The 24056-nt window shown below is 46.8% G+C and overlaps 1 protein-coding gene across 4 annotated transcripts in view; it reads left to right on the plus strand.

Annotated features, from left to right (window-relative positions):
* mast4 (microtubule associated serine/threonine kinase family member 4) overlaps positions 1–24056 on the plus strand; it is a 71564-nt gene that overhangs the window by 42030 nt on the left and 5478 nt on the right. For 3 of the 4 annotated variants that reach the window (XM_061800525.1, XM_061800527.1, XM_061800528.1), the window contains 22 exons: positions 5468–5556; positions 8965–9034; positions 9130–9208; positions 10554–10708; positions 11716–11791; positions 11877–12086; positions 13817–13918; positions 14019–14151; positions 16477–16538; positions 16637–16728; positions 18001–18209; positions 18377–18515; positions 19440–19572; positions 19747–19912; positions 19987–20088; positions 20171–20293; positions 21033–21142; positions 21309–21433; positions 21521–21735; positions 21847–22035; positions 23345–23574; positions 23658–23780. In XM_061800525.1, the coding sequence (XP_061656509.1) occupies positions 5468–5556; positions 8965–9034; positions 9130–9208; positions 10554–10708; positions 11716–11791; positions 11877–12086; positions 13817–13918; positions 14019–14151; positions 16477–16538; positions 16637–16728; positions 18001–18209; positions 18377–18515; positions 19440–19572; positions 19747–19912; positions 19987–20088; positions 20171–20293; positions 21033–21142; positions 21309–21433; positions 21521–21735; positions 21847–22035; positions 23345–23574; positions 23658–23780 (2932 nt within the window). The remainder of the gene's footprint in view (positions 1–5467; positions 5557–8964; positions 9035–9129; positions 9209–10553; positions 10709–11715; positions 11792–11876; positions 12087–13816; positions 13919–14018; positions 14152–16476; positions 16539–16636; positions 16729–18000; positions 18210–18376; positions 18516–19439; positions 19573–19746; positions 19913–19986; positions 20089–20170; positions 20294–21032; positions 21143–21308; positions 21434–21520; positions 21736–21846; positions 22036–23344; positions 23575–23657; positions 23781–24056) is intronic. The other variant, XM_061800526.1, reaches the window with a different exon arrangement.

A 24056-nucleotide genomic window follows, 5' to 3' on the forward strand; every position in this document is an offset into this window, starting at 1 on the left:
AATGGAAACTCGAGATTTGGCTTCATGGGCCGCATAAAATCACGTGGCGGCCGGATCTGCCCCCCTGGCCTCTGGTTTGACACGTGTTATAAAAGTAAAAAATGTCAGAGCATAAAAAGACCATTTTATAATGATCAGAAAGTGCTTTTTGTAAAACATGTTAATGTTCAGAAAATTTCAAACTAAAAATGAAATTAAAAAAAATATATTTAAATATTACACATGATTTAATATGGATATGTGAATGCACCTGGATATTTTGTTTCTGAAATAATTTTTCCGTGAAAAAAAAATCTTTATTTTTATTGGGGGGGGGGGGGGGGCATGTGGTATTCCAAGAAATTCACATTTTTTCCCAGGAGAATTTTTTAGTTTTTTAAGTCAACCTTTGGACTGCCGTACAGGATTAAAGAGAAGGTAACCACCGTATAAATTTTGAAGACGTAACCGTGTCTTCAATTTGTCTTGCTTACTGCTGCTGATAGCGTGCTTTCATCCCCGTGTGTGCGCTGGGATCAATAGAAAACTGCTGGCCCTTTAAGAGATCTCAGCACCGTCTCCTGAAAACGTGCAAAGTCGCCTTCCAAACGGCGACATCCCCAAATGACCTTCGTTTGAATTGATGATTTTTTTTTTTTTTTATAGCACGTGTTTACAGCGCCGCATCCGCGAGGTCTTTGTAAAGGGTTTGAACTGCAACAGAAATGCACTTTTTATTTCATTTTTAATCCCCGTCGTGACCTACTTGGAAAACGGCTTAGCGGTAAATAGCGGCTGGTTTGTCGCGGCCCGCGTAACGTCCTGCGTTGCGTTGGCTGCGGAGAAATATCGCTTTGTTGTCGGAAAGACTGCGCGTGCGTGTGCTTTTTAAACACTGGTGTTTTCCTTCACTTTTAATAACCTGATTTTTTTTTTTAATAAAAAATATACAAAGTCAGAATATTGTGAGAATCAAATCATTTTTTTCCCACAGTAAATATACAGGTCGGAAAGCGGTTATTTAAAATTTTAAAAAGTTTTTGGAGAGATGTTCGAATATAAGTGAAGTTTTTTTTTTTTAGAATATATATTCAAAATAATATAAAAAAATATGATTAACAGGTGAAGTGTAGGTGAAGGTAATACTACAGGAATAATTTTTTTTGAGCGATATTTAAATATAATTTAAGTTTTATTTTTGGAGAATATATATTTAAAATATTTTTAAAAATATTTGTGATTAACAGGTGAAGTGTACAAGAATAGTCAATTTTTTTAATAAGAATATACAAAGTCAGAATATTTTGAGGGTCAAATCATTTTTTTACACTAATTTTTACAGGGCAGAAAGCGGTGATTTAAAATTTTAAAAAGTTGCAATATTTACAACAAACCTTTTTTTAGGTGGTAGTACATGAAGTAATCTAACAGGAATAAAATTTTTGGAGAACTGTTCAAATATTAGTGAAATTTTCTTTTTTTTGAGAATATATATTTAAAATATTTTTAAAAATGTTTGATTAATAGGTGAAGTGTAAAAGAATACTCAAATTAGTTTGAGGAGAAACTATTACAAAATCAGTATTTTTTTGGGGGGGGGGGGGAGGTTAGAATATCTTAAGAGTGAAGTAAATTTTATTTTTTATTTTTTTATTTTATTATTAAAGTCGTGTTCCCCCCCCCAAAAAAAAAAAGGAAGGATTTTTTTGGAGAGGAGAGAAGAAGTCGGAATATGAGAATTGAGTCATATTCTTTTGCGGTGGCGTGCATAGAAAAAAATTATTTGAATTTCCTTTTTTTTTTTTTTTTTAACTGTCATAATCTCAGAAGTCATTTTTAGAATCCCCCCCCCATGAGAATAAAATCATATTTTTCACAAAGAAGGCGCACCGCTACAAGAATAGTGCATCTTAATACGAGAATGAAAATTTTCTGCGACTGTACGTGCATTTTTTTTTTTTTTTTTCTTTTGAACACTATTAATAGCGGCGGTAAGTGTCAGCTCGGCGACTTTGCTGCGCGTCGACACACCTGACAGCTCTGACAGCGCAAACGTTTCCGGGCCGGGGCCGCAATTGTTGCGTTCGCCGACGTCTATTTTTTTGCCTCGCGTGATATCCAAAACAAGTTCAAAGAGCCTTTTGACAGATTGAGACTACTTTGTATTAGGAGTGGGCGACGTGGCTTCAAACATGTCCTTTTTCGCCAAAATTTAATGCACCATTTTAATCGATTTTTATTCCCTCCCTTATTGTTCAGAACAAAAATTTGTACAGAGGTGATTGTTGGGCGGGGGGAAGCGGCAGTGAAACAGGCCAAAAATCCAGATGTCACGGTTTAAAGCAGGGCTTTGCGCATCAGGTGTCATTTAACCAAATCTTCTTCTTTTTCTTTCGGCTTGTCCCGTTAGGGGTCGCCACAGCGCGTCATCTTTTTCCATCTAAGCCGATCTCGCGCATCCTCCTCTCCTAACACCCGCAGTCTTCATGTCTTCCCTCACAACATCCGTCAACCTCCTCTTTGGTCTTCCTCTCGCTCGCTCTTCCTTGGCAGCTCCATCCTTACCATCCTCCTACCAATGTCCTCACTCTCTCGCCTGCGAACATGTCCAAACCATCCAAGTCTGCTCTCTCGAACCTTGTCTCCAAAACATCCGACTTTGGCTGTCCCTCTAATGCGCTCATTTCTAATCCTATCCATGCGAGAACCTCAACATCTTCATTTCTGCTAGCTCCTGTTTGTTTCTTCAGTTCCACCATCTCTAAATCATCACCATGTCCGACCTCAAAACTGTTTTATAGACTTTGCCTTTCATGCTGGCGGAGACTCTTTTGTCACATAGAACACCAGACACCTTCCGCCAACTGTTCCACCCCGCTTGGACCAGTTTCTTCACTTCCTTGCCACACTCACCATTGCTCCGGATTGTTGACCCCAAGTATTTGAAGTCGTCCACCCTCGCTATCTCTTCACTCTTCCTCCTATGCTCCCCTCTCATTCAGTTTTCCTTTCTCCTTTCCAGCGCGTACCTCCATCTTTCTAATTGTTCCTCCGCCTGTTCCCTGCTTTCACTGCAGATCACAGTATCATCTGCGACCGTCATGGTCCAAGGGGATTCCAGTCTAACCTCATCTGTCAGCCTATCCATTACTGCCGCAAACAGGAAGGGGCTCAGAGCGGATCCCTGATGCAGTCCCACCTCTACCTTACATTCTTCCAACACATCTCACCGCTGTTCTCCTGCCCTCATATACGTCCCGTACTATTCTAACACATTTCTCCGCCACACCAGACTTGCAGTTCCACAGTTCCTCTCTTAGTACTCTCTCATCGGCTTTTTAGTTTAACCAAATGGAGAATGAAAGATTTCTACAGAAGTAGCTTCTCTAATTTCGTCGGTGGCGCATCGCAGAGTCCCGGAGTCAGAACGTGTAATGCTCTCATTTTACCCGTTGACATCTTTTTAGCTCACCGGAGTCACCAAACGACCAGCAGTTCGTGAGCGTAAGCCCTCTGGGCGGAACGTGCGGTACCGCTAAGTCAGCGAGATTGGAAAGCGCTCAGCCGTGTGATATTGTGCGAGTGAGACTGTCGGCCATCTTTTTCCTGAAATTAAAATCGACCGCTTGAGTTTTTAGCCGAAAGGAACAAAGACTCAATGCCGCCTCTACCGTAATACGCATGACGTCAGATTTACCAGAGAAGCGCGAGCAGACGATAACCGCCAAACGCTGCTGCGGCAGGAAGTGCCAGGATCAAGCGAGCCCGAGGCCGATTGGGCAGCGGCGTGGCATCCGCTGGCCTAATCCGCAGCGAGCGCGTATAAATAGACGGCGTTAAACCTGATCCGCTTTGACGCCCGCACCTGTGGACCAGATGCTTTTCGCGAACGAGCGCACGGTAAACAAGAATGGATGTCACGGTGCCCGAACGGGGACGTTTACCTCACGCGCTCGGCGGCGTGCACGGGGAAAGGAGAGCGTCGAAGGCTCGCGCTCGGATCTCATCATCTCCCCGTTATTATTTTTTTTTTGGATTCATCGTTTTAAAAGTTTCAACACAGGACATGATTTCAAGTTTACAGTGCAGAAGATCCACCAGTGAACGCTGCTTATGATTCAGTGACTCGTTTTGTCCGTCACGTGTCCCTCCGGTTTCCTCCCACATCCCAAAAACACGCGACATGAATTGGACACTCTAAATTGCCCATAGGTGTGATTGTGAGTGGGGCTGTTTGTCGCGATGTGCGCTGTGATTGGGTGGTGACCGGTTCAGGGTGTACACCGCCTCTTGCCCGTTGACAGCTGGGATAGGCTCCAGCACTCCCCGCCACCCTTGTGAGGATAAGCGGCAAAGAAAATGGATGGATGGATGGATATGCATGCAAGTGTGTGTATAAGATTGCTTGATTATCATGTAATTATTATTTACTGTAATTCCCGGCCGACAAGCCGCGACTTTTTTCGCAACCGCTGCGCTAGTCAGCGTTAGGGCCGCCGCGTTAGTGTTAGCCCTGCTGCGCTAGCGTTAGCACCACTGCGCTAGCGTTAGCACCGCCGTGTTAGCGTTACCACTGCCACGTTAGCGTTAACACCACCGCGCTAGCATCAGCGTAAGCACCACCGCGTTAGCATTAACAGCACCGCGTTAGCTTTAGCACCACCGCGCTAGCGTTGAACTCCTTCTGTGTACCGAGGCTTATCACCAGGTGCGCGCTGTATGCCGGGAATTACGGTACTGTTGCATCTGAAATTCTGGCCATTTGGACAATTATTAATTGAACGAGGTCTCTAAATTATGAATTGATCATTTGTCGATTGATCGCTGCACCTCTGATCACAGTAACTGCTTAATGAAAGAAAAGATGTTTACCGTCTTGCAGGAAGAGAAAATCCAGCATTTGATGGTTTGAGGGGATAAATCAGCACCTTATTTGCACGACGTTTGTCCAGATATGAACAATATTGCCTTATATTAGGGGGAGGTTGTCACCTCAAAGTTTTATATGCAGGAAAGTCGAAAAAAGTGTGATATTACAATATACATCCATGCAAGTCTTCTCCGCCCGTGCCCTTGTCGTTTAATATGCGTGTCATCAAACTGTCCAGCTCAGCAGTGGCGCAGACGTGACTTTGGCGTGTCACGGGCCACGCCGCGTGACCTCTGCACCAACGCGTTGACGACCCGGCCGAGCCTGCCTACTCGCGCATTTCTGCACGCGCGGCGACCCATTGTTCTTTTGATTGCTCCCGGGCGCGCGGAATGGTCGCCGACGCGGGCTCGATTGTTCCTGTCAGACGTTCGTTGAAGCGCTCCGTCGGCGGCGGCGTCCTTTGATGATGTGAAGCACACACATGCTTCTCGATGTAGAGATTTTTTTATATAATAAGGGAACATTGTTCACTAAACATGACAAAATGGCGACGTGGGAGCAGCGAGTGTGCGTGCGTGGATGGATGACACTGACCATCCTCCTTTTTTTGTCCAGCTGCAGGACGAGCAACAGGAAAAGCCTGATCGGCAGCGGGCAGTCCGCTGGTCTGCCGCGGCCCCACTCGCCCCTCTCGTCCCTCACAGGTACCGACCGCGTTCATTCACGCTCGCGTTATGTTTTTACATACAGGTAGAAATCCATGAGATGTGGCTTTAACACAGCAGCAACATGCTAGCACAGTGCTAACAGCTGGTTGAGGGGGGGAAAAAAAAAACATACCGGTAAAAATCACAGAGACACGGCAGCAACACGCTAGCACAGCGCTAACAGGGCTGGTTAAAAATAAATAAAAAAAACATACAGGTAAAAATCACCGAGACATGGCAGCAACATGCTAGCAGAGTGCTAACAGCTGGTTTAAAAAAAAAAAACATACCGGTAAAAATCACAGAGACACGGCAGCAACATGCTAGCACAGCGCTGGTTAAAAATAAATTTAAAAAAACATACGGGTAAAAATCATTGAGACACGGCAGTAACAAAGCAGCAACATGCTAGCAGAGTGCTAACAGCTGGTTGAAAAAAAACAAAAAACAAAAACAAAACATGCTGGTAAAAATCACAGACACGGCAGTAACACGCTAGCACAGCGCTAACAGGGCTGGTTAAAAATAAATTTTAAAAAACATACGGGTAAAAATCGCTGAGACACGGCAGTAACACAGCAGCAACATGCTAGCAGAGTGCTAACAGCTGGTTTAAAAAAAAAAAAAATAAAAAAACATACTGGTAAACATCACCGACACACGGCAGTAACACAGCAGCAACATGCTAGCACAGCACTAACAGTGCTGGTTAAAAATAAATTTAAAAAAACATACGGGTAAAAATCACTGAGACACGGCAGTAACACAGCAGCAACATGCTAGCACAGCACTAACAGTGCTGGTTAAAAATAAATTAAAAAAAAACATATGGGTAAAAATCACTGAGAAACGGCAGTAACAAAGCAGCAACATGCTAGCACAGTGCTAACAGCTGGTTGGAAAAAAAAAAAAAACAAACAAAACATACTGGTAAAAATCACAGACACGGCAGTAACACGCTAGCACAGCGCTAACAGGGCTGGTTAAAAATAAATTTAAAAAACATACGGGTAAAAATCGCTGAGACACGGCAGTAACACAGCAGCAACATGCTAGCAGAGTGCTAACAGCTGGTTTTAAAAAAAAAAATAAACAAAAAAACATACTGGTAAAAATCACCGACACACGGCAGTAACACAGCGGCAACATGCTAGCACAGCACTAACAGTGCTGGTTAAAAATAAATTTAAAAAAACATACGGGTAAAAGTCACTGAGACACGGCAGTAACACAGCAGCAACATGCTAGCACAGCGCTAACAGGGTCGGTAAAAAAAACAAAAAAAAAACATACCGGTCACTTCCTTGGCACATACATTCCGCCGGTCTCACGCTTACCTTTTCCGTTAGAGTGATCCATCAGAAAAAATGCGCAAATTAGTCGCATCACCGCATAAACCGCAGGGTTGAAAGCGTGTGGGGGGAAAAAAAAGTTAAAATTACGGTAAGTGATAATTATGTACATAGTCGTCAGATGTTGTTTTTTTTCCGCCGACTTCAACGACTCCAAATCGGCTGTCTCGACTTTCTGTGCACGGCTTTGGGACTGCGGCTTCTGATGTTTGTTTTTGTGTCCACATTTCCCGTGTTTCTTATTTACGGGGGAAACTAAAATTAGCCAAAATGTCACATTTCAGAAAAGCTCGTCCCCATTTCGTTTTTTTTTTTGGTTTAACTATGCCGTCGCTTAGCACCTCATAAAAGCTATTCATTAGCCCATCTATGGCATTTTGCACTGTTGCATCGTGTGAGGGTAAGCGGACTTTCCTACGGCTGACCCACGTGGTTTTCAATCAACCGCGCGGCATCAACAAAGCAGTTGTGGCCTTTGGAGGAAGCGGAGACCCTCCAGAGAGGAAGCGCCGCGGCGGCGCTGTAGGGAGGGGACCTTCATTCACCGCAGGGCGTTTTACTTCCCGCCATTGGCGGGCGCAAAAAAAAAAAAAGGCAGCCGAGTCGCCACTCGGTGTTTAGTCTGAGTCCAGAGCGGTGGGGGGGTGGTGGTGGGGGGGGGGGATGCGCTCGGATCCGCAAGCGCAAAATGTTCTCTGGGACGACTTGACCGTCGGGCTCAGGCGCGGCGTCGCAAGTCAAGGTAACGAAAAGCGGACGAGCGGATCTTTCCACATCAATTCTCATTGGTTGAGCTTCGTTTGTTCTTATTCCCTTAGACGGAAAACCGCGTTTGTTGTTTACATTCAGGACACGACGTTGTCGAATGGGCTGCTCGGCTCCTGCCTTTGACCGCGTTTGAACCTTTCCAACGTACATTTCGTCCCTTTCGGTTTTCTTTCAAATAACGGATGTCCCAAACCTTTTTTTGACAGTTTGAAATGCGACTTTTCGCTATTAATGTTGCATAATAACATACAGTGGTGTCTTATGAGTTCAATTCATACCGAGGGCATGCTAAAAATGCAAATCATGCACGTCTAAAATCTTGTCTCCTTATCGGAACGCAAACAAATTCCTTTAATTCGTTCCGGCGTCCCAAAAGATGTCAACATTTTTGGAAAATGTTTCCTAATAAGTAGCACTGTACCATATTGTACTGGACAAAATCACACGGTACTGACATAAGTTAGCAGTGTGGAAAAAATGAAACATTTGATTTCATGCTTTTTTGAAATATTTTTTTCATGGGGCCGGGCGGGTTACTCAATAAAATACACTTTTAATCAAAGTTAGAATATAGGCTTGAGCATTTTTATATTGTATATGTCTTTCAGTAACATCCATCCATCCATCCATCCATTTTCTTTGCCGCTTATCCTCACAAGGGTGGCGGGCAGTGCTGGAGCCTCTCCCAGCTGTCAACGGGCAGGAGGCGGGGCACACCCGGAACTGGTCGCCAGCCAATCGCAGGGCACGTAGAAACAAGCAGTCATATTCATACAATTTAGAGGGTCCAATTAATGTCGCGTGTTTTGGGGATGTGGGAGGAAACCCACGCGGGCACGTGGAGAACACAAAAACTCCACACAGGCGGGGCCGGGATCGAACCCGGGTCCCCAGAACTGTGAGGCCAACACTTTACCAGCTGATCCCACTGGTCGACCTTTTTCTGGATGTATGGATTTCTGCAACATTGATGCCCCGTCTATGGCATTTTAAGTTGTGCGTTTGCATCAAGCTAGCAGACTTACATAATTCCGAGTGTCATTTTATTGAAGTTTTAGTGTTACAGTGAAGTGGGAAGGACATGACACAGCTTTGCGATCATCATGATGAATCACGTTTTTTAAATTTTTATTTTTCTGAGAAATGCTGATTTTGTCGCTTTTCTAGGTCACAGTAGTTGTAGGTAAAAGCGCGGTCACAGCTGATGACTTGCGAGCAACGTGACTGACGTATTTTTATTTTTTTTCTTCTTCTCGGTTTTCTTTCCCCCAATTTGACGCCGCAGGCTCGAGTCCGCAGGACAGCCCGAGGAACTTCTCTCCGAGCGCCTCCGCTCATTTCTCCTTTGCGCGAAGGTACCGTCGACGCTTCGGTTTTGCTGCCGAAGGAGACCCGGTCGCGCGCTGACGTGTTTTTTTTTTTTTTTTTTTTTTTTGTTTTGCGTCGACAGGAGCGATGGCCGCCGGTGGTCGCTGGCCTCCCTTCCCTCCTCCGGATATGGAACCAACACCCCCAGCTCCACCGTCTCTGTGAGCATCTCAACACTTTTATTGATGGAACATTTTAACGTTGTTGTGCTGTCCAAAATAAGTTGATCACGATTCATATAAATATGTAATATGTTAATAACATTGAGCTTTCAGTTTTATCATTTTGATACATTGTCTATCTCTAAAATTGGACATATTTGATTAATTTCCACAACATTTTAATATTACTGTGTTACTTGAATGTGGCTAAAATGGTGAAGCTACACAAAAACTGTTCCCAGTAACCTAATTGCCCCACTCAAGCATTTTCCAAGCTGCTTATCCTCACAAGTGTCGCCACGCCACATTTGTAATGCGACCACAAATCTCAGCAAATTTGCAGATTCGTGTTTTTAACGCAGGGATTTCCAATTTTTCTAGAGTCAAGGCACATATTTTCCAATTGAAAAATCCCACGGCACGCCGACAAAAGTAAAAAAAAATGGATCGATAAATTACTGCATCTACTTCCTGCCATCTAATTGAAGAGGATTTTTTTATGTTCTGTCTGTCATTGTGCCTCACTGGCAAAAATAGATGAAAAAAGATACATAATTTCTTGAAATAAATGTTTTTTTTTTTTAGCAATTACATAAAATGAGATAACTTCCCCCGGCACACTGTTTGGGAATCAACTGTTTTAAGGTATCCGTTTTTTTCACAGCAAAACTCACCTATGTGCTGTCTTTATACCCCATCTGGTGGCATTTTTTTGGACAAACTTTAACATACAGATAAGAATCCATTCATTTAGACAAATATAGGGGTTTTGGCACCATCTTGTGGCAACAATACGCAATTAAAACGCCCCCCCCTTTTCTTTTTTTTTTTTTTTTAGGCAGTGCGTCTATTACACCGATTTATCAGCGGGCCTTGCATGCCTATTCCTCGCCTAGAACTGTTTTGTGTACCTAATATGTATATTAATTTTTTCGTATGCTGGATGGGATTTCATTTGCCCGTTTCACACCATTTAACTTGTCTTATATTATTGTAAAATGCACAAATTACCTTAGTTTACTCCGCTAACGTTTTGCTTTAGCTAAAATAAAAGTCATTTTATGCAAAAATATTCCTGTGATGTCATCCACCAGATTGCGCCACGTGCCCCAATCCAAATCGTGCATGTTTATTTACCATATTTATAATAATTTAGGTAGCTTTCTGTTGTACTGTTAATGATACATGCTATTGATTTTGCTTACACTGTTAGCATTTCGCTAATCTGTGCGACACTCCTCTTTGTGGTCATTTCAAAATTATGAAAAAAAGAACAAAACAAAAAAAATAGATGCGACCGCTTTGTTTTGTTTTCATGTTGAATGTATATTTGCTTCACTTCCAGTCGTCCTGTTCATCACAGGAGAAGCTGCACCAGCTGCCCTTCCAGCCCACGCCGGACGAGCTGCACTTCCTCTCCAAGCACTTCTGCACCGAGAGCATCTCCGCCGACGAGTGCCGCCGGGCGGCGGCCATGCGACCGCGCTCGCGCAGCCTGAGGTGGGGATGACCTTTTTTGCCCGCTCGTCCGCCAATATGTAACGCAGTGTGCCAATGACGGGCAAATGCGTCAATCAAAATAACCTTTGAACAATTGCTACTTTTAACACTTAAAGGTCCACTGTCATGAAATGCAGAATTTTTAGTATGTCAATAATGACAAAAACACGGCAGCCGGTATGGACCCGTTTTTTCACCCCATGAAAACCCTCTCGAGGGATTTGTTTTCGAGAAGAAGCAGGAAGTGACGTACGGGGCAGTAGCGCGCTCAAGCGGTCTCATCTGTTTTATACTAGTTTTACCTGCTGGATGGTAACTCGTTGTTCCTTCGCGTTAGCCAAAATGCCGGCTCGTTGTATTTGCTGGATATTGCTCGCACACTCGGGAGGACGGATTCCCTCTTCGTACGTTTCTGAAAGACCCGGTTCGTCGTTAAAAATGGATGTAAATCCATAAGTCAGGAGTGCTAAATGTGTCAATGTGCGCATCGGAAGGCTTCCGTGAAGCAGACGCTGAAGGACGTCCTCCGCAGGCCTCGGCGGTCTTGTGGATCGCCACCGGCCTTGTTAACGCGGCTTCAGCCGGGGTGGCGGTGATCAAAACAATGCCGGTGGATCGGACATGGAGGCGGTTTGGCCGTACTGTCGTCGTCGCTGGCGGCCGCCGTTGTTCATCGCCGCCGCCTAGTTGGATTGAGCGGGGAGGCGGTTTGGCCGTGATCCGCATATCATCTAAATATGGCTGGAAACGATTGGGTAATATTGCCCCGGGCACTTCACTCGATCGTGAGATGTTCTCTTGCTCGAAAAGAGCTTCCACGTCACTTGGATGTCGAATGAGACAAGCATGACGCGCTCTCCGCTCGTATTTATTTTTTGGTATAGACCTCGAAGTGAATAATGTTATATGTATTTTCCGTGACAGTATCTATGATAGAATGTTTATACACCGTAGCATACCTCGGTGCTTATGTGCGGATCACCGTCTTCTTTGTTTGGTCTCCTCAGCCCGGGAAGGTCCCCGTCCTGTTACGACCACGAGATCATCATGATGAATCACGTCTACAAGGAGCGCTTCCCCAAGGTGGGCGCCGAGTTCGCCCGCCGCCTTCGCCGCCGGCCGACCTTTCCCGACGTCACTCCAACCGGACCTCGCCTCTCGTCCGCAGGCCACCGCTCAGATGGAGGAGAAAATCCAGGAGATCATCCGCGGCAACTCCCCCGAGAACGTCCTGCCGCTGGCCGACGGCGTGCTCGGCTTCGCCCACCACCAGATCATCGAGTTGGCGCGCGACTGCCTGGAGAAGAGCCGGCTGGGCCTGGTCACGTCCAGCTACTTCTGCGAGCTCACCGACAAGCTGGAGCGGCTCGTGCAGGAGGTGAGCGCGCTTGCGAACTCGCTCGCCGGTCCTGGCCTGTGAAATTCTAGATTGTAAACCTGCTGTAATGACAAGCGGAGCCCTGTAGAGGGCGCCGTCGCATCGCTTAGGATTTGAGGTCGGCACAGGTTTCCAGTAGAAGATAAAGATTAGAGGAAATGTGCCAACGCAGAAGTCGGACAAGTTTAGGCACTTCACACCCGAACAGAGTACCGTAATTCCCGGTTATAAGCCTGACCCAGTACATTTGTAAAGGAAATACCATTTGGTACGTAAGCCTCTGCTGTGTAAAAGCCACAAGCGCTCACATTGAAACAAGAGATATTTACAAAGAAAGACGGTACACAGACAGTTTAATGGTACCGCCACCACGCTAACACTAGTGCCGCCGCGCTAACTCTGTGCTAACAGGGCCGGTTAAATTTAAAAAAAAAAAAAAAAAAAACATACCAGTAAAATTCACTGAGACAGGGCAGTAACACGCTAGCACAGCGCTAACAGGGGCCGGACCGGTAAAAGTCACTTCCTCGGCACATATATTCCACCGGTCTCACTCTTACCTTTTCCGCTCGAGTGCCCCCTTACAGCCGTTACAAAAAAAAAAATGCACAAATTAGCCGCAAAAGCGTGCGACGGTTAAATTTAAAAAAAAAAAAAAAACCATACCAGTAAAATTCACTGAGACAGGGCAGTAACACGCTAGCACAGCGCTAACAGGGGCCGGACGGTAAAAGTCACTTCCTCGGCACATATATTCCACCGGTCTCACTCTTACCTTTTCCGCTCGAGTGCCCCCTTACAGCCGTTACAAAAAAAAAAAAATGCACAATTAGCCGCAAAAGCGTGCGACGGTTAAATTTAAAAAAAAAAAAAAAAAACATACCAGTAAAATTCACTGAGACAGGGCAGTAACACGCTAGCACAGCGCTAACAGGGGCCGGACCGGTAAAAGTCACTTCCTCGGCACATATATTCCACCGGTCTCACTCTTACCTTTTCCGCTCGAGTGCCCCCTTACAGCCGTTACAAAAAAAAAATGCACAAATTAGCCGCAAAAGCGTGCGACGGTTAAATTTAAAAAAAAAAAAAAAACATACCAGTAAAATTCACTGAGACAGGGCAGTAACACGCTAGCACAGCGCTAACAGGGGCCGGACCGGTAAAAGTCCTCCTCGGCACATATATCCACCGGTCTCACTCTTACCTTTTCCGCTCGAGTGCCCCCTTACAGCCGTTACAAAAAAAAATGCACAAATTAGCCGCAAAAGCGTGCGATAAAAGTCGCGGCTTATAGGCCGGAAATTACGGTAGCCATTTTCACTCCTCGGTCATGTGATCAGGTTTGTCACTTAATTTTAATTTGAATTTGTCATCTTTACATTTCAACAGAATCTACACTAGTAGAACCTCAAAGGGGAAATGGTTCATTGCCCCAATGCTAATATTAACCCTACGCTAACAGGGCCGGTTTAAAAAAAAAAAATACCTGTAAAAATCACTCAGACACGGCAGTAACACGCTAGCGCAGCGCTAACAGGGGCCGGACCGGTAAAAGTCACTTCCTCGGCACATATATTCCAGCGGTCTCACTCTTAGACTTTTAATTATATGGAATTGAGTTATTACGTTGCCATCATAAACTTGCTCTCAGGCTTGTTTTTGTTGTTTCATAGTTTGAGGTGTCAAAATGTCGTCAAAATCGTATTCTGTATTTGACACGTTTGTCGCAGTCCACCGAGCGCTCCGAGAGCGAGGAGGTCAACTTCATCCGCGAGCTGGCCAAGAAGATCCTCATGGTCATCGCCCGACCCGCCCGGCTGCTGGAATGTCTGGTACGCGCGACTCCCGACGACGCCCACTCCGGAGAATTTCAACTCGAGTCGGGCGTTTTTCTAACCACCCACCCCCCCCCCCCCCACACTCCCCGTGCAGGAGTTCGACCCCGAGGAGTTCTACCACCTCCTGGAGGCGGCGGAGGGCCACGCCAAGGAGGGCCAGGGCATCAAGACGGACATCCCTCGTTACATCATCGGCCAACTGGGACTCACCAGAGATCCCTTGGAAGGTGCGCCGCTCACTTGGTTTATCCCGCCCGTACGGCATTTACGGTGCATATGAAAAGTCGACACACCCCTGTTCAGATACTGCGCACTTTTTTTAAGGAGCAGGCCTTTACGTGCAGATTTGCTCAATTCATGTCATTTGCATGATTGCAAAAATCGTCACGCCTTACTGAAGAACAAACGCACACAAAAAAAGTCACAATTGTACATGGGGGGGGGGGGGGGAATTGCAACCCCTCTTGTTTCCCACGACCGACTTTCTGACACAAACGGCTCCCGTCCAGCTGCACTCCCGACTTATCTTCACGCGAGAGGCTGCGTGCCGAGGATGAGAAAGGAAGACAAATAAAGAAACAATCCTGAGCTGTGGAATAGGAAACACGCAAACATTATGCAAAACTAATATTCGGTGTTCATGTACATGTATATGCGTGTCTGTGTATATACAGTACGTCCGTCCATCCATTTTCTTATCCGCTTATCCTCACCCGGAGAAAACCCACGCGGGCACGGGAGAACTTGCAAACTCCACTTGAACCTGGGACCTCAGAACTGTGAGGCCAACGCTTTCCAGCTGATCTCTCTCTCTGTCTCACTCTCTTTTTCTTTTCTTTCTTCCTTTTTTCTTTCTTTCTTTCTCTCTCTCTCTTTGGCTCTTTTTCTCTGTCTCTTTCTTCTCTTTATTCTTCCTCTTTATTTCTCTCTTTCTCTCTGTCTCTCACTCTTTCTCTCTTCTTTTTTCTTTCTTTCTTTCTCGTTCTCTCTCTCTTTCTCTTCTTTCTCTCTCCTACTTTGTCGGTTTTCTTTCTCTCTTTTCTTTCTCTCTTCTTCTTTCTTTCTCTCTCCTTTTTCTCTTTCTTTCTTTTCTCTCTCTCTTGCTCTCTCTTTCTCTCTCTCTCTTTTTCTTTCTTTTTTCTCTTTCTTGCTCTCTTTCTCTTTCTCTTTCCTCTCTTTCTTGCTCTCTTTCTCTCTCTTTCTTTTTCTCTCTTGCTGGCTTTCTCTCTTTGTTTTATCTTTCGTTTTCTTTCTTTCTCTCTCTCTTTCATTTTCTTTCTCTTTCTCTCTCTCTTCCCTCTTTCTCTTTCTCTCTCTCTCTCTCTCTCTCTCTCTCTCCCTCTGTCTCTCTCTCTCTCTCTCTCTCTCTCTCTCTCTCTCTCTCTCTCTCTCTCTCTCTCTCTCTCTCTCTCTATATCTATATATATATATATATATATATATATATATATATATATATATATATATATCCCTCTGTGTATGTATATACTGTGTAGAAATATATGTATGTATATATATTTATACATCCATATGTGTGTGTGTGTGTGTGTGTGTGTGTGTGTGTGTGTGTGTGTATATATATATTTTTTTTTTTTTCCTGGAAAATTCATAATGATAATGGATAGAGTAATAGATGTTAATTTAGAAAAGTCATGTATATATCTTGTGTACTTGTGACCAAAAGCACAAACGGCAAATATGATTCCTTCCAAGCAGACAATCTGATCAGACTTATTTCCGCATCGGTCAAGGAAAACGGCGGAAGGCGACTGCGGAGTCGGTTGTGTCCAACTTTTAACAAATCCGCTTTGGCACATGGGGCGGAAAAAATAGCAGATGGGAAGCCGCGGCGCGCGACCAAAACGTAAAAGCTCCCCGGCGACCGTAGCCGTCGCTCGGCGGCGGATCTCATTTGAGCTGTAAAAAGAAGGAAAGCGAAACGTGTTCGCAAACCGATTCCCTCCAATGAGCCTCCGCGTCCCCCGTCGTCGACGTCCCGTTAGGAATAAATGACCTGCACGCGCATACACACGTGGACAGATGTTCCGTGGCGGCGGACATGTGTCGCGCGCTCCCTGGCGTCACGGGCACATGTGGACCTCGCCGCGTTTTATCGTGTTGCAAGGTGGCCGCTAATGACTTTTAGATGAGTCTCATTTCCGCGTCATTTAGTTTCACTCCAGATCGACTCAGTCAGCGCCTTTACTGGTCCCCATTTTGTGTCTGGACTCCATTTTGTATTTCCTAAAAAAAAAAAAAAATTGTTTTAAAAACTATATATATATGTATGTATGTCCAACCAAACCCTAAAACGCCATCCAACTAAAGTCAGCTGGCTTAATGCTAACGTTTCATGCAAAACGCCATAGACGGGCTAACTGGACGTCAACGACGCCAACTATAAACCTACAAACAGCTGCTTTTTTTAATCGCGCCTACAGCAATACTAACATGCCGACCATGATTGAAGTTTAGTTGTCATTTGACAACTGGCGCGCTGTAAAGTTCTGGTTTCGCTCCCCTGACCGCGTCGCTTGTGTCCGTATGTGCAGAAATGGCCCAGTTAAGCAGCAGCGACAGCGGCATTGCGCAAACGCCAGAAACGGATGACTGCGTAAGATTTATTCATCATTTTATTGCATATTTTGTGATCAGTATTTCCTCGTGTGTGTGTATAATTTTTATGTATCTATTTCCGGTGCCTGGTGTCAGTCCCAGAGTCTGAGCGGCGCCCTGAGGTCCAGACGTAAACCGTGCGAGTTGGACTTTGAGTTGACAAAACTCATCAGCAACGGCGCCTACGGGTGAGACCAAACACTCGACACGCTTGCGTTTATCCATCCATCCATTTTCTTTTGCCGCTTATCCTCACGAGGGTAGCTGCCAACGGGCAGGAGGCGGGGCACACCCTGAACCGGTTGCCAGCCAATCCGCTTGCGTTTCAATTTTCCATCGACGCAAATTCTTTCTATGCTAGTATTATTTACATCAGTTTCATTGATCTTTACCAGGTTTTATCTGTCCATTTATACTTATTACATCTGTCTAGCTGCATCTTATCCACATCAGTTTTATCCGTCTACCCTGTACTGTACTACCTATTATACTAGTTCTATCTGTCGAGCTTTCATTGTCTACCTTCAAAGATTCTATGCTCTCTATACTAGTCAGCGCTTTCCGAAATTTACCCGTTTTTCTTTACTACCGTAATTTCTGTCCTATAAGCCGCAATTTTTTTCATAACGCTGCGGTTTATGTGACAGTACGGCTAATTTGTGTTTTTTTTTTTCTAACGGCCGCAAGGGGGTAAGAGTGAGACCGGTGGAATATATGTGCCGAGGAAGTGACTTTTACTGGTCTGGCCCTGTTAGCGCTGCACTAGCGTGTTACTGCCGTGTCTCAGTGATTTTTACCAAGATGTTTTTTTTTTTTAACCGACCCTGTTAGCATGGCGCTAGCGTTAGCGTTGGAGCAATGAACCATTTCCACTTTGAGGTTCTACTAGTGTACATTCTGTCGAAATGTAAAGATGACAAATTAAAATGAACTGATAAACCCGATAGTCACATGACCGCGGCGGGAAAATGGCTACCGTAATTTCCGGCCTAGAAGCCGCGACTTTTTTCACACGCTTTTGCGGCTAATTTGTGCATTTTTTTTTCCTAACGGCCGCAAGGGGGCACTTAAGCGGAAAAGGTAAGAGTGAGACCGCTGGAATATATGTGCCGAGGAAGTGACTCTTACCGGTCCGGCCCTGTTAGGGCTGCACTAGCACGTTACTGCCATGTCTCAGTTGTTTTTACCAGTATGTTTTTTGTTGGGTTTTTTTACCGGCCCTGTTAGCGCAGTGGCGCTTGCATTAGCACGGCGGCACTAGCGTTAAACTCTACGTGTACCACCTTTGTTTGTAAATATCTCGTGTTTCAATGTGGGCACTTGCGGCTTTTACACGGCTGCGGCCCATGTACTTACCAAATGGTATTTCCTTTACAAATGTACTGGGTGAGGCTGATAATATAATATCCTAGTTGTCTGAAGATACTAGTTCTCTCCGTGTATCTTATCCTGCGGTGCAGGGCAGTGTACCTGGTGCGGCACAAGGAGACCAAGCAGCGCTTCGCCATGAAGAAGATCAATAAGCAGAACCTAATGCTGAGGAACCAGATCCAGCAGGCCTTCGTGGAGCGGGACATCCTCACCTTCGCGGAGAACCCCTTCGTGGTCTCCATGTACTGCTCCTTCGAGACCCGGCGGCACCTCTGCATGGTCATGGAGTACGTGGAAGGTGAGCGAGAGAATGATGGCGACGTTGACGATGTCATAAAAATTGATGATGACGGCGACGACGACGACTCGAGCGGTTGTGATGATGACGATGGCAACGAAGACAAAGATAGTCGTGCGGATGATGACGGCATAACGACATAGCGATGATGCGCGATGTCGTTTTAGGCGGAGACTGCGCCACACTGCTGAAGAACATGGGCCCCCTGCCCGTGGACATGGCTCGGATGTACTTTGCCGAGACGGTGCTGGCCCTGGAGTACCTTCACAACTACGGCATCGTGCACCGGGACCTCAAACCAGACAAGTAAGGCGACCGGGAAAAGATTATTGGCAGTTTATACCTGCTTTTTTAATATTCCCCTGGCGTGCTAATACTAACGCTAGCAATGTGGTAACACGAATGCTAGCGCCGCGCTAGCGCCATTCTAGCACCGTGCTAACTCTAACGATAGCGCCGCACTAACTCTTACGCTAGTGCCATGCTAATAGTAACGCTAGCAATGCGCTAAAGTTAATGCTGGCGCGATGCTAGCACTGTGCTAACTCTAACGATAGCACCACACTAACGCTAAAGCTAGCGCCGGCTAATACTAACGCTAGCAATGCGCTAACACTAACGCTAGCGCCGCGCTAACACTAGCACCGTGCTAACTCTAGTGATAGCGCTGCACTAACTCTTACGCTAATGCTAGCGGCGCCGTAACAGGGTTGGTTACAACAACAAAAAAATACTGGTAAAAATCGCTGAGACACGGCAGTAGCATGCTCGCGCAGCGCTAACAGAGCCGGACCGGTAAAAGTCACTTCCTCGGCACATACTGTATATTCCACCGGTCTCGCTGTTACCTTTCCCGCTCGCGTGCCCCCTTTGCGGCCGTTAAAAATATTCCAAAATTAGCCGCATCGCCGCATAAACCACAGGGTTGAAAGCGCGCGGGAAAAAGTCGCCCCTTATAGGCCGGAAATTACGGTAGTTGAAAGGCAAAATTCACAACGGATGTTTGAGACTTTTTGGAAACTGTCCTCCATTCACCGCTGAAAACTCACTTTTTCCCCCACTTTGTGCTCATGCCAAAGCCCTGTCTAATGTAAATGTATTGGTTTGATGCCATCGTGTCAGATCTTGTCGCTTCTTTCGGGAGTTTTTAACAAGTTTTTTGCTTTCTACGGCACGGCTCGGCCCTCGCACTGTCTAAAAAAAAAAAAAAAACGCTGTGTTTTGTGTCAGTTTGCTGGTGACGTCCATGGGCCACATCAAGCTGACCGACTTCGGCCTGTCCAAAGTGGGCCTGATGAACATGACCACGAACCTGTACGAAGGCCACATCGAGAAGGACGCCCGCGAGTTCTCCGACAAGCAGGTCAGCGCTCGTCACGGCCTCCCGTCGCTTCCCTAAACACGGGACGGATCCGGTCTTTTCACCGCGAGCCTCCTCGCCCTTCGATATTCTTCGACTGACTCGGAGGATCGCTTGCCGAGGGTGTTGCGATTAACGAAAACCGGATTCACCAACTTGAGATGTGTTTGCGGGTAGGTGTGCGGCACGCCCGAGTACATCGCCCCCGAGGTGATCCTGAGGCAAGGCTACGGCAAGCCGGTGGACTGGTGGGCCATGGGCATCATCCTCTACGAGTTCCTGGTGGGCTGCGTGCCCTTCTTCGGGGACACCCCCGAGGAACTCTTCGGACAGGTCATCAGCGGTCAGTGGAACACAAATTTACAACTCCCGGGTGTCAACAACAAGTTAGCGAAGTCATTTTGAATATTTGCGCAGACGAGATCAACTGGCCGGAGGGAGAGGAAGCGCCGCCTGCCGACGCCCAGGAGCTCATCGGTGTCCTGCTCAGACAGAATCCTCTGGAGAGGATGGGCGCAGGTACTTGTAGGACCCTACAAGTCGCACATTTCCAATGATAACGAGGTAAACGGGCTGATTTCTTCCCCGCGTTTGTCTCCAGGTGGCGCCGCCGAGGTGAAGCAGCACCCCTTCTTCCACCACCTGGACTGGAACGGCCTCCTCCGCCAAAAGGCCGAGTTCATCCCGCAGCTGGAGTCCGAAGACGACACCAGCTACTTCGACAGTGAGTCTTGCTTGGTAGTCCTTTGGGGGTTTTTCCCTGATACCGGACCCAATGCCAAACCGGTATTTTTAAAACCAAATAACTTCAAAAATAAACATTATCATGGTCAAGGAGAATGAGAACTCGGGGTATAACGCTGTGAAAAGGTTGAATTAAAGTCCAAATAAAGCGTTAAAAGTATTTGATGCCCCCCTTAACACCTTTATTTTTGCCTTTTTTAATAGTTTAAGAAACTACCACAGTGTCTTACAAAAAAGTTGTTTTGTGGGCATTTAACGGCAGTTCGAACGACGATTCGTGGTAGTGTTTTGAAAATCTGCGGTCAAATTATGTCCCACTGAAATGAGGAACCGAAAATCAGGGTTACTGGCCTGTTTTTTTTTTTTTTTTTATACCATAGTTTCTTGCCGATAAACCGCGACTTTTTTTTACCCTCTTTCAACTCTACGGTTCGTGCAGTAATCCGGCTAATTTGTGCATTTTTAAGAGTGAGACCGTTGGAATATATGTGCCGAGGAAGTGACTTTTACCGGTCCGGCCCTATTAGAACTGCGCTAGCATCTCCGGTATGTTTTTTTTTTTTTTTTAACTGCCCTTGATAGCACTAGGATTAGTGTTAGAGCGGCGCTAGCGTTAGCATTAAACTCTCTGCGTACCATCTTTCTTTGTAAATATCTTGTGTTCTAGTTACAGTGTATATATTTTTTTTAACCATCCGGGACCGCCCTCATCTCCGCAGCTCGCTCGGAGCGCTACCACCACCTGGAGACGGAGGAGGACGACACCAACGACGAGGACTTCAACGTTGAGATGCGCCAGTTCTCCTCGTGCTCTCACCGTTTCTCCAAGGTGCCTGTCGCGGCGCACGAGCGCCACCTTGCTGCATGGAGATGTAGCGAGCATGCCCAAACCCGAAATATCCACTTTCTGTAACACTCCTGTGTACCGTCACGATAGATATTTAAACATTATCAGATTTTAAACTTCTTTGTCGTTTTTGGCTTTTGATCTTCAGGTTTACAGCAGTCTGGACCTTTCTCGCGGCCACGCCGAGGAGAAAGGGGACGTCGCAGAGGACAAGAAAAGCGAGAGCCCGCCCACGCTCGACTCGCTCAGTTGGACGCCGGACTTCACCGACATGTAAACGCCGCGATCTCGTAAATCGCGTCTTTCCTTTCCGCTGCATCAGGAAAGTCACATTTGCGTCTGTCCCGTCCCGTCCGGAAGGCCGTCGCTGTCGGCAGACGGCGAGCCGTCGCGGCGGAGTCCGGCCGCCGCCCCGCTCCCCAAGTTCGCCATCTCGGCCTCGGAGAGCGAAGAAGCGGACGAGTCGTCGGGCCTGGGAGACCCCAGCAAGACCTCCTACTCCGTGGGGGAGCTGCCACGGGACGAGCCCGACGCCACCACGCCCGGGAGCACCCGCAGCGAGGCCACGCTCTCCGGTACGGTAAAGATGAAGACCAAGATCCGCCGTGAAGACATAAAACCGAGCGAGGCAGATGGTCCCTACAGTTTTCCCACGCTTGACTTGTGGTCTCTTTGCGTACAATCAGGAAGTTTCTCCGAGCACTTGGACCAGCTGACGCCCCAGGGCGAGGGGGTGGAGAGCCCAGACGGCGACCAGGGGGCAGCGGCGGTCTCCGCAAAACCCAGCTGCAGCGGGGGGAACGAGAAGCCGCGGGCGTCCGTGAAAGTCCACAAATCTGTTTCCACCGGCGCGCTCTCCCTCATGATCCCCTCAGGTCAGAAGAACGTTTAAAAAAAGTCATTCAATAGCCCCTTCCTCGCTGCCCGTCAGGCTTTTTCCTGTTTTTCTTGTTCTGTGCTAATAGCACCGATGTGGGGGCGGAAAGGGAGGAAGTTGACCCCCCCCCCCCTTGACAGTCAATAACAGAGGCGGAACTTAGCCAGGCCAGCAGCTGTGCGAAAGGGGATAACAAAAATCAAGGACCGTAAAGTTTAAGCCGTGACACTTCCTGACACGTAGTGTTGAAAGCAATTGTCCAGCGGTAAATTATTTAACCTTTGGACGTGCGGCGGTGCCTTGAAATAAAAGTGCCCAGTAAAGTAGTCGTGTAGCAGATCGAATACTCGAATACTTCCAGCTTGTTATTGCCACGCCCACTTTTATGGCAAACAACCAACTAGCTTAAAAAATAGGCTAATGCTAGCAAACAATGGAAAGCATAATAGGTGGGCTAAACAGTATCGTTGGGGTCAGTGTTGGAATCCTTTAAGTAACAGATTTATGAGCACAGCTGTGGCAACACATGTATACAGACAATATAACAATATGCACAGAATATTTTTTGTATAGCTAATAACACTATAGCTTATTGCGTCAATTGTGAAGCCAGTTTTTGTCCATGTAATTTACTGCCACCCGGTGGCCAAAGTGTGCGTTTTTTTTTTTTAATCTCAATTAGAAAATATGGTATATAATACGGTAGAACGGTGGATCAGCTGGTAAAGCATTGGCCTCGCAGTTCTGAGGATCCCTGTTCGATCCTGGCCCCACCTGTGTGGAGTTTGCGTGTTCTCCCCGTGCCTGTGTGGGTTTTTTCCGGGCACTCCGGCTTCCTCTCACATCCCACATACATGCAACATTAATTTGACACTCGAAATTGCCCCTAGGTGTGATTGTGAGTGCGGCTGTTTGTCTCGATGTGCCCTGCGATTGGCTGGCGACCAGTTCAGGGTGTACCCCACCTCCTGCCTGTGTAAAAGCCGCAAGTGCCCACATTGTAACACAAGATATTTGCAAAGAAAGACGGCACACAGAGAGTTTAACGCTAGCGCTAATGCGCTAACGCTAAAGATAGCCCCACGCTCACGGGGCTGGTTTAAAAAAAAAAAAAAAAAAATCCTGGTAAAAATCACTGAGTCACGGCAGTAACAGGCTAGCGCGGCGCTAACAGGGCCGGACCGGTAAAAGTCACTTCCTCGGCACATATATTCCACCGGTCTCACGCTTACCTTTTCCGCTCGAGTGCCCCCTTGCGGCCATCTGCGTGAAAGAAGCTCACGTCTCCATCTGGTTTCTGCCCTCAGACATGTTTGCCGTGTCTCCGCTGGCGAGCCCGCTGTCGCCGTACTCGCTCTCGTCAGAACCCTCGTCCTCGCGGGACTCTTCCCCCATCAGAGACTCGTCCTCGTCCTCGTTGTTGACGCGGCAGCCGGTGGTCATCCACGGCAGCGGCAAGAAGTTCGGCTTCACGCTGCGGGCCATCCGGGTGTACGCCTGCGACGGCGACGTCTACACCGTCTACCACATGGTCTGGGTAAGGATCGCCACCCCGACGGCGCCCGTCCTCGGGTTTGAGTGCCGTGTCGGGTGATGACGTGCGTTTCTTTTGTGCGTCAGAACGTGGAGGACGGCGGCCCCGCGCACAAAGCCGGACTGAAGGCTGGCGACCTCATCACGCACGTCAACGGCGAGACCGTCCACGGCCTGGTCCACACCGAGGTGGTGGAGCTCCTGGTCAAAGTGAGTGTACACGCGCTACCCTTACTGTCAGGTTCAATCGGGGTGACATTTAGTGAAAACCGTTTCAAATAAGGAGGAGGCAGTTTGCTTCCATGCAAAGAGAACTGAAGACACCCCAGAATTCTCCACCACAATCTGGAACAGTTCTCCCCCGTCCCCTTCATTTTGTATGGTTTCACAATTACAACATCCCCAAAAAGGGGAAGGCAGAATCATTATTTTGATCAAATATTGCATTCGTGAGCATTTTCGAATGAGCAAGTATGGCAGACGTCA

The sequence above is a fragment of the Syngnathoides biaculeatus genome, chromosome 17 (genome assembly GCF_019802595.1).
Source record: "Syngnathoides biaculeatus isolate LvHL_M chromosome 17, ASM1980259v1, whole genome shotgun sequence".
Lineage (NCBI taxonomy): Eukaryota > Metazoa > Chordata > Actinopteri > Syngnathiformes > Syngnathidae > Syngnathoides > Syngnathoides biaculeatus.